The 10,327-nt window shown below is 36.9% G+C and overlaps 2 protein-coding genes across 2 annotated transcripts; both read right to left on the bottom strand.

Moving 5' to 3' along the window:
* Window positions 1-238: 238 nt before the first annotated feature.
* On the bottom strand, window positions 239-4,918 carry LOC138871213 (uncharacterized). Its single transcript, XM_070149081.1, has 6 exons — window positions 4,716-4,918; window positions 3,608-4,518; window positions 2,122-2,679; window positions 1,568-1,908; window positions 1,369-1,444; window positions 239-327 (listed from the first exon to the last, which is right to left on the bottom strand). The coding sequence occupies exons 1-6, from the start codon at window positions 4,916-4,918 to the stop codon at window positions 239-241; spliced, it is 2,178 nt and encodes a 725-aa protein (XP_070005182.1).
* A 2,602-nt stretch (window positions 4,919-7,520) lies between these two features.
* On the bottom strand, window positions 7,521-8,772 carry LOC104226304 (zinc finger protein ZAT5-like). Its single transcript, XM_009778253.2, has one exon. It carries the CDS (start codon window positions 8,657-8,659, stop codon window positions 7,739-7,741), a length of 921 nt encoding a protein of 306 aa, XP_009776555.1. The 5' UTR covers window positions 8,660-8,772; the 3' UTR covers window positions 7,521-7,738.
* Window positions 8,773-10,327: the final 1,555 nt, after the last annotated feature.

The following is a 10,327-nucleotide window of genomic DNA, read 5'->3' as shown; positions in this document are numbered from 1 at the left end:
GGAAAAACATACGGACTCGGAGATGCGATTTTAGATAAAGACTGCTTAACCCGTATGAATTTCTATCAGAATAATTGTAACCCTAGGCCAAGAATTTTAGGTTATTCCGTGTGCCTTACAGGTCGTGACTCATCATTTAGTACAGGTTAGCTTTTTGCCTATCATCTAAAATTGTTAGTAAAATTTTAACAATTCAAAAATTAAATTTGAAATAGTGATACCTGACCGTGGGTATTTCTTAGAAATAGTATCTCTTCAAATGAACAACATTCCAATGTGAAGGTAGTATCTTGCCATCCATTGTCTCCAGCTCATATGCTCCCCTGCCTGCAATATCACGAACTCTATAGGGTCCTTCCCATGTTGGACTTAATTTACCCGTGTTGGTTGCCTTTGTGGATTGAAAAACCTTTTTAAGCACGAAATCCCCCACTTTGAAGAATCTGAGGCGTGCTTTTCGGTTGTAATATCGTTCTATGACTTGCTTTTATGCTGCCATTCTTATCAATGCAGCTTCTCTCCTCCCCTCGAGTAAATCTAGATTGACCCACATCTCCTCGTCATTATATTCTTGTGTCGCCTGTGTGAACCGCGTACTTGGTTCCCCTATCTCAACTGGAATTAAAGCCTTAGCTCCATAAACCAATGAAAACGGTGTTTCTCCTGTACTTGTTTTTGCAGTTGTGCGATATGCCCATAAAACTTCAGGTAACACTTCGGGCCAGTTACCTTTCGATTCCTCTAATCGTTTCTTTAAATTATTAACAATAACCTTGTTCGTTGATTCTGCTTGCCCATTACCCTCCGGATGATAAGGTGTTGACGTAATCCTTTTAATTTGCTAACTTTGAAAGAATTCTATGATTTGTGCTCCAATAAATTGAGGACCATTATCGCACACGATTTCCTTTGGTACACCGAATAGGCATATGATATTCCGCCAAAGAAAATCTTTGACTTCCTTTTCTCGCACCTGTTTAAAAGCTCCTGCCTCCACCCATTTAGTAATATAATAAGTGAGTACGAGCAGAAATTTTACCTGTCCTTTTGCTTGTGGTAATGGACCCACGATATCCATTCCTCATTTCATAAATGGCCATGGGGCAATGACCGGATGTAATAATTCTGCAGGTCTATGCATATTGTTACCGTACCTTTGACATTTATCACATTTGGCCATGAAATTTTCTGCTTCTTTTTCCATTTTAGGCCAATAATAACCTGCCCTAATTAAGGTTCTTACCAATGACCTTGCTCCTGCGTGATTCCCGCAATGTCCCTCGTGTATTTCTTTCATTACATACTCCGTTTGTGAAGGTCCGAGGCATCTTGTTAGGGGACCACTAAACATTTTACGATACAAATTGCCTTGCTTTAAGCAGTACCAAGCAGCCTTTTTTCGAACCGCATGAGCTTTCTTCTTTTCATCAGGGATGGTACCATACTGCAAAAAAGCAAAAATCTCGTTCCTCCAATCCCAAGTTAAATTATTAAAATTTACCTTATTCTTATCAGGATCGAGAACTGAATGAAACAAATGTATAACTGAGGCGTTTGCATCGCTTGCCACATCAGCTGCAGATGCGAGATTAGCTAGGGCGTCTACTTCAGCATTTTCATCCCTTGGTATTTGTATAACTTTCCAGGTTTGAAATTGCTTTATCAATTCCCGTACCTTTTCTAAGTATTGTTGCATCCTTGCTTCCCTATTTGCATAAGTCCCTAGCATTTGATTAACCACGAGTTGCGAATCACTCTTAATTATAATCTGATTCATGCCAAGCTCTCGTGCCAATTCTGGACCTGCAATCATAGCCTCATACTCCACTTCATTGTTAGTTATAGAGTGACATTTAATAGCTTGTCGAATGGTCTCACCCGTAGATGGTACCAAGAACATCCCTAAACCTGCACCTTTCACATTAGATGAGCCATCAGTGAATAAAGTCCAAGTTCCCGGGTTAGCCCCATTGAATACCTGTAATTCTTTTTCTGCTTCTAATTGCATCTCTTGGCTAAAATCGGCCACGAAATCAGCTAACACTTATGATTTTATAGCAGTTCTAGGTTGGTATGTGATTTCATATTCACTCAACTCTATTGACCACTTAGCTAACCTACCTGATAGCTCATGCTTATGTAATATATTACGTAAAGGGTAAGCAGTTACTACGGCGATAGGATGACACTGAAAGTAAGGTCTTAACTTTCTAGATGCCAAGATTAATGCAAGTGCAAGTTTTTCTAACTGAGGATACTGTGTCTCCGCATCTAACAAAGAATTACTAACATAGTAGATAGGGGATTGTTTACCTTGTTCTTCTCGAACCAAAACAGTGCTTACCGCAACTTCCAAAATAGCAAGGTAAATGAGTAGTCTTTCCCCAGCCTTTGGTTTTGCCAGCAAAGGTGGATTTGATAAGTACATTTTCAAATTCCTGAGTGCCTGTTGACATTCCTCATTCCATTCGAAATGATCCTGCTTCTTAATGGCTGAGAAGAATTTGAAACACTTCTCTGATGATTTAGAAATGAATCTTCCCAAGGCTGCAATTCTCCCTGTTAATCTTTGAACTTCTTTCTTGTTTGAAATTATATCAGGGATTTCCTCAATGGCCTTGATCTGTGCAGGATTTACTTCAATACCTCGGTTAGAAACAAGAAAACCCGAAAACTTGTCTGATGCAACACCAAACGCACATTTTTTGGGATTTAACTTCATATTAAATTTGCGCAAAATTGAAAATGTGTCAGATAAGTGTGATATGTGATCTTTTGAATACTGAGTTTTAACAAGCATATCATCTATATATACCTCCATAGTCTTTCCTAAATGCTCTTGAACATTTTGGTAACTAACCTCTGATACGTTGCACCTGCATTCTTCAGACCAAAGGGCATTACCTTATAACAGTAAGTCCCCTTGTCTGTTATGAATGAAGTTTTTTCTTCATCTCCCGGATCCATTTTAATCTGATTATAACTTGAATATGCATCTAAAAAACTTAATAGTTCGTGACCTGCAGTTGCATCAATCAATTGATCTGTGTGTGGTAGTGGAAAAGAATCTTTAGGGCAGACTTTATTAAGATCTGTGTAATCTACACATACCCGCCACTTACCGTTCTTCTTTGGAACTACAACAGTGTTAGCTAACAAGTTAGGATATTTTACCTCACGAATAGAACCAATTTTTAGCAATTTTTGGACTTCTTCGTGAATCACCTAATTCTTGAAAGTTCCTTGCTTTCTTTTGTTTTGCTTGACAGGAGGCTACGATGGATCTTCATTTAGTTTATGGGTCATCACCTCCGGGGTATTCCTGTCATGTCAGAATGGGACCAAGCAAAGCAATCCACGTTAGTTTTCAAAAATTCAATTAACTTACCTCTCATACCTTGGCTAAGATTGGCTCCAACATAGACTTTTTTGTCAGGCCATTGAGCAAATAACACGATAGGCTCTAATTCCTCTATTGTTGTTTTGATATTTTCATTCTCTTCTGGTTCTTGAATGTTATCAGGCCTTGAATCTACATCTATTTGCCCTTGTTCAGTTGAGGTTTGTGTTGTGGTGACATCAACTGTCTTCTTTGATTGCTATTTACCTTCATTTCTCATGCTTGTATCTGCAACAGAGTTGATAGCCCTGGTTGTATGTTGATCTCCCCGAATTTGACATATTCCCCATGGCGATGGGAATTTAATAACTTGATACAAGGTTGAAGGAACAACATCCATTTCGTAGATCCATGGTCTCCCAAGAATCATGTTGTAAGCCATCTCCATATCTACCACCTGGAACTTTGTATCTTTAATGACTCCTTCAGCGGATGTGGTGAGTGTTACCTCTCCTTTCGTGAGGATACTAGAATTATCTGATCCAGATAGAGTATGCGCCTTTTGTATCATTTTATCTTCAGCTTGCATCTCACGTAATACTCTCAGTAAAATAATGTTCACGGAACTACCTGGATCAATCAAAACTCGTTTCATATTAGTATCATGTATAATTAAAGATATTACCAGTGCGTCGTTATGAGGGGTTAATACGCCATCTGCATTTGCATCATTGAATATAATGTTGTCTTCCTCTAAAACATACCGCACCCGTTTCCCTTGGGTAATTGTTACTTTGGAAATTTTGTTAGCTGCTGCATATGATATACCCTTGACGTCTTCACCCCCACTTATAAAGTTGACAGTTCTTTTGGGAGAAGGTGGTTTTGGAGGCTCCTGCCTGTTCTTCATGTAAGCTTGCTTGCCTTTCTCACAGAACAACTCAGTAAGGTACCCTTGTTTTAATAAATGATCAACTTCACTTTGCAAAAACATGCAATCTGCTGTTTTATGTCCGTGGTCATTATGGAACTCGCACCAATGGTCAGGGTTGAGCCTGTTTGGGTTCGATCTCATTTTCTTTGGCCATCGTACCTTATCTCCCATACTTCTCAAAACAGCTACGAGCTCGGAGGTGCTGACGTTGAAGTTGTAACCACCGAATCTCGCCTTCAAATTTCTATCATTATCTCGTGACTCATAGTTATTTCACTCGTTCTTGAATTTTGATAAAGAACCTGATTCTCTGTTTCTTGATCTGTGATCGTACCTTTGATTATCCTGCTTTGATCGTGAGTCTTTTCCCGCACGTCCCACATAGGGCTCGTACCTGTTCTTACCGGATCTTTTTTCGGTCTCCGCACGTCTCGAACTTACCTTTCTTCTTTTTGAAGTCGTGGAACAGTATCTTCTTCTATTTTCAACTTCGTGCTATACTTGTTGTAAACGTCATTCCACGTTGTAGCTGGAAATTCACGAAGGCTTTCTTTGAGTCGCCTCGTAGCTTCTGAGCTTTTTTCATTCAAATTGCTTGTGAAAGCTATAGCCGCCCAATTATCTGGTACACGTGGTAATATCATTCTTTCACGTTGGAATCTGTCCACGAACTCTCTAAGCAGTTCTTAGTCCCCTTGCTTGATTTTGAAAATATCCTCCATCCTCTTCTCTACCTTTTGAGCTCCCAAGGGTGCTTTGATGAAGGAATTTGCAAGCTCAGCAAAGGAATTTATAGAATTTTTGGGTAAAAAAGAATACCATGTTAGCGCTCCTTTGGTGAGCGTTCCACCAATTTTTTTGACTAATACTGATTCAATCTCCTACTTAGTCAAATCGTTGCTTTTTACACCCGTCGTGAATGCAGTCACGTGATCTCGTGGGTTTGTCGTTCCATCATATTTTGGAATATCAGGAATTCTGAACTTTTTTGGAATTGGGAGTGGAGCAGCACTAGGCTTCCAGGGTTGTTGTGAATATCTATCCATATCTACCCCTTTGATTATGGGCGGCACTCCGGGAATCTGCTCTATGCGCTCACTTTGATCCTTGAGCTGTTTCTGCAAGGTTAGTATCAAATTTTGTAAATTTGAATTAACTAAATTACCTGGTTCTCCATCCTGCGATTCATTGGGGGTTCCACCGCTGCCTGAATTAACAAGCCTGGAACGAGAGTTCTCCAGAGTGTTGTTATTTGGAGTAGGTGTGGGGGGTGCAACAGGTAACTGGTTAACCAAGGCCTAAACGGCTTTATTGACCTGTGCGGTAATAAGTTTTTGCAAAGCCTCATCCATAGCTTCAACATTTTTGAATTGAGCCTGTCCATCAGTATGAGATCCCTCAGGAGTGCCTTCACGAGATCGCCGAGGAGAGCCTTGTGGAGAAATAATCAGCGCGTTATTATCCTGAGGGTCTCTCTGAAGTTGTTGGTTCATCTGGTTTTCTTGGTTTCCTCGGACGTTGTCATTGTTGTTCGACATAGTTGATGCAACAAGGAAAATTAAGCGAAAAGAAAATAGATTATCAGATTCCCGACAATGGAACCAATTTGTTTAACCAAAAAATAATATTTTAGTCAAAGCTAGAATTTAGAAGAACACGAGTTACTGATAATCAAAAGAGTGTATAGAAGGAAGTAATTTAGGTAACAAGAGAGTAATCAAGAAAAACAAGTAAACCAAAGTTTTATATCAATAATGTTTCGTGTCCTTACAATTGATCAGATGTCTCCATTTTATAGATATCTTGGGGATATACGTTTCGCCCAAATCATAATGAGGCTATTATGAGTAATTAAAGACATTTAATATTACGTTACATAATCATTATATTCAATACAAATTCCCTAACGTATTCCATATTTAATGCCTATTAAATGCCATATCTGCACTCTTTTCTATTGTCAAATTCATTCCTTTTAATTCTCAAACATAAATGACTTAGATAGGTACGAGTGTTGGGTTATTTGTATTCCTGCCCGTGCCTCTTCCTCTGCCATTTGCTCGTATCTGTTGCAACTCGTGCCTCTTGGCTAGTTGTAATTCTTTGACCATTTGACCAGTCTACGTGTTTCGACACGTCACCTTTATATTTAAATACAATTTTTCCCAATACAACACTACCCTCACTAGACATCACTATATGGGATTATACCGGGTATGTTGTTCTACCGTATCACTCTTTTTTTTTTTGGCTTAACTGTGTTATTTTTATAGAGAGAAGTATTTCCCTATATTGCTTTTCAGCTGCATCACACCGGAGAGTAATCCCAAGCATAATATTATAAAAAAAAACTTATTTTAATCGCAAATTAGTGCTAAATATCAACGAAATTATGATTGTCAGTAAACAAAAAGATAATACGTATAGTAAAAGAAAAGGTACTAAATATAGCGATAAAAAATGTAATCTGCCATTAATTTTGACACCAAACTTTTAATGGAAAAATTAAGCGACAGGTCATAGCTAGTACTAAAAGAAAGAAACAAATATAATAGAGTAACTAACTTTAAGTAGCTAGGTTCTTAGGTGAAGGCAACAAAGACAAGAAAATGTAACATACAGGTGGATACACATGGTATTGGCGGTTACCCAACCATATATCTTCCCTATCCATTTATTTATTTAATGAAAAGAAACAAACTGAAGGAGCTCCACTCTGTTTTCTACGTATTTTTCTTAGCTGTTTTCTGCTAGTAGTAATCAAGAAAACACACAGACGAATAACCTAATCCACAGATTTTATTGGTTAGCCATACTTTGGTGTTATCGAACTCCTCTATCCCTTTGCTTTTTTCTTTTGTGGAGTGTCAATGTGTTACACATCGCTCTCCACTCAATAAACAAAAACAATTAAAGTTATAGAAAATACTTTTACGTGTGTGTATATATCTCCATATCAGTAAATTTAAAGATGCCCCGTCACTTCCCTTTTCGTGAATGAAGTACAACCATGAATACAACCACTATTAAAGTAGTGAAACTTCTAATAAAGTAGATGATCAACATTGGTTAAAACAAATTCTCTTCCCAAAAAGAAAAAGAAGTAGAATCATATATTGACATTATAAAAATAATAATTTTATAATCAAATTACTTATTAAATCATCACAGATAATCTTTACAATAAAATTGCTTATAAAATCATCACAGATAATTTTTATGACAAGTATAACATTAGTTAGAATCTTATAAAAAAATTGTAACTATTTGTATGTGATTAAAATAATTCAAAAATATATCTACATTGTCAGGAATATGACTTAAATATTAGAAAGAACAACCTATAATTCTAAAAATTGTAATGACAAATTTGTAACAAATTCACACTAATTGAATATCAATAATCAACAGTGGTAAAAAAAAAGAGAGAAAAACTCTCCTCTTTAACTAGCGGAGTTAATTAACTAGTAATGGCAATCCACCAAAGCCGTAGGGGAGAAGACAAGACTTTGCTTATTGGCTGAAAAACCAAACTTTGAATCATCTTCGGGCGGCGCCGGCAAGTTAAGATCAAGCGATAAAATGATTCTTGGCTTCTCCTTATTCGAATTCTCATCATCATTATGTGATGATTCCGAAGTCGTCTCACCTGTAACCTTAGTACTGTTTGTTGCTGTAATCATAGGTGGTGGTCTATGTCTTCTCATATGACCACCCAAAGCTTGTCCTGACGAGAATTCTGCCCCACAAATTGAACACTCATGAATTTTTGGCTTGCTGTGTGAATTACCTTTATTCACTATTTGGGTTGGCGTAATAATCTCGTTCAACTTTTCTTCATTTTGATGATCAGGATTTTCTGAATCAGCTGTAGATTTTTTCTCTTCTACTATGGTTTTGGCTTTTTTGTGACTTGTTCTATGCCCACCCAGTGCTTGAAAAGATGGGAAAGTTCTGTTACAAGTTTTGCACTCATAGACATAGAACCCGGCTTTTCCAGTTGTACAAGTGGCCATTTCTGTAAATTTTCGGCTACTGATTTTTACCATCTTACGTTCACTACTTTCCACTTGTAGTTTCTGGCATCGGCCACTTTGTGCTAATAGTATTAAGCAATTGGCCATGTCCTCATCTTCCTCTGAACTAGTCGATATATGAGTAGAAGAAGTAGTTGGTGAATACTGAATTGACGAAGAGTAAAATTCTCCTCCGCCGCCAATATCATCACTACTGCCACCAGTTCCACCACCAGCACCGCCGCCGCCGGTTGATGACGTGGAAGTGACCGCCACAGCCATGCCAACAAGAGACAACTGCCGTGGTCGCTTACTACGTTTCCCTTTGAATACTAACGTGCGATCGGCTGAATCTTCGGAGATTTCCATAAGACGAAAAATTAAGATAAAAGTATACTAAAAGAAGTGACAAAGAGAGAAGCAGATGAATAGAAGAGAAAGAGTGATGAAAGAATAGAGAGTGGAGTGATAGCAAGTACAGCTTTTGTTAGTTAGTATATATATATATATATATATATATATATATATATATATATATATAGTGAATGGTAATTAAGAAATTGTATGGAGAGTCAAAATTAATACCGCCCAAGAGTTAACTAGTGGATGAAATATAATGAATGAATTTTCAAGTCTATCGCCAACCAATCTTTCCTAATACATCCTGCTAAAGAAAAGTGTCTTTAACTAAATAGTAGAATCCCTCTTTTGCACTACACTTGGTCTAGCTTAACATGACAAGCAACTAAGGTGTCGTGTTTCCTAACATTTCTATATATTCTTGGTGTCACTTTTCTTCAATTTACAGAAAGTTTAAAACTAAGTTTTACGCTCTCCGTTCACTTTTATTTGTCCATTATATTAAAAATATATTTTTATTTTTATTTGTTCATTTTAGCAAATCAAAAGAACGATAATTTTTTTCTTGTTTTACTCTTATCATTAACTATTCATTTTTAAAATTATTTCCCAAGATTTTTTGAAATGTTATCATTATTAGGGGTTATATGGTGACATACATATTACAATTATTATTTCTTAAGGGGCGTGAAAAGTCAAAGTAATGAACGGAGAGGGTTGTTGATTTATGCGGTGTCAACGTAGGTATAAATATGATTATAAATATCACAATAGCATTAACTGAATGCAATTTACTAGAGCTAAGAGCTGGTCCAAGTGCCATGTACAGAGACAAGTTGGTCACTCTTAACCGAGTTAATTATCTATGAAGGTGAAATGTATATTCTTTGGACATAAGTGGAGGTTATATATGAGAAAATTCGAGAATTAATACTGATTAGATCCCTTTTACTACAGTGATAAGGTGAAATGAATGAGCGCGTATTACTAAGGGAGTGTCATAACTGAAAAAAGAAAATAATTTAAAGAAAAGTAAACAGAAAGGTAAGCAAAAATAAAGACAGAAGGAAGTTTGGTGATAACTTGAAATTTGGTTCCTAAGTCTATTCTTTTTCCTTATTATTTGGTTTTGTTGTTATTTTTTTTAAGGCTTAGTAGTTTGCCAGCGAAAGTCACGACTAGATTCCTGTATTAAAGCAAATGAGGATTGCACGTCAAAAGTATACTCTCACCTCACTCACTCCATTAGCCTTCTTAGACTCGAAGAAAAGTAGTAGATGAAGAGATGTATGTATGAGCTAGTAAGCCAAACCACCTATGATTCGGTTGCTTTCAAGCAAACCCTTGGATTTTCCTTAATTATGTGAACTAATTATGTATACACCAACACTACTAGAAATCCAAAAAAAAAAACGATCACAAAAAGCGACCAAAGTTGATCGCTTACAGGTCAAAAAGTGACCAAAAAGCGTCCAAACAAGCCTGGTCGCTATTTTGCTGGTCCCTTTACCTTAAGGACCAAAGTTCGCCGCTAAGTAAATAATATACCGACCAACTTTGATCGCTTTAATATTTTAATAATATAAATTTAGCGACCAAAGTTGGTCTCTATATTTAAATTACGTTTTTATTTATTATTAATCAAAATATAGCGACCAACTTTGGTCTGTAAACGAA

The sequence above is a fragment of the Nicotiana sylvestris genome, chromosome 6, assembly GCF_000393655.2.
Source record: "Nicotiana sylvestris chromosome 6, ASM39365v2, whole genome shotgun sequence".
Taxonomy (NCBI): Eukaryota; Viridiplantae; Streptophyta; class Magnoliopsida; order Solanales; family Solanaceae; genus Nicotiana; species Nicotiana sylvestris.
This window is presented reverse-complemented; position numbering and strand designations above follow the sequence as displayed.

Coding starts and splice junctions, on each gene's coding strand:
- LOC138871213 (XM_070149081.1), bottom strand. CDS start 4,918: ATGATATTACCACGTGTACCAGATAATTGGGCGGCTATAGCTTTCACA. Junction 1,909..2,121: donor ACATAAGCATGAGCTATCAG/GTAGGTTAGCTA, acceptor TGAAAGGTGCAG/GTTTAGGGATGTTCTTGGTA. Junction 328..1,368: donor TTGGTACTGCTTAAAGCAAG/GCAATTTGTATC, acceptor GTGATATTGCAG/GCAGGGGAGCATATGAGCTG.
- LOC104226304 (XM_009778253.2), bottom strand. CDS start 8,659: ATGGAAATCTCCGAAGATTCAGCCGATCGCACGTTAGTATTCAAAGGG.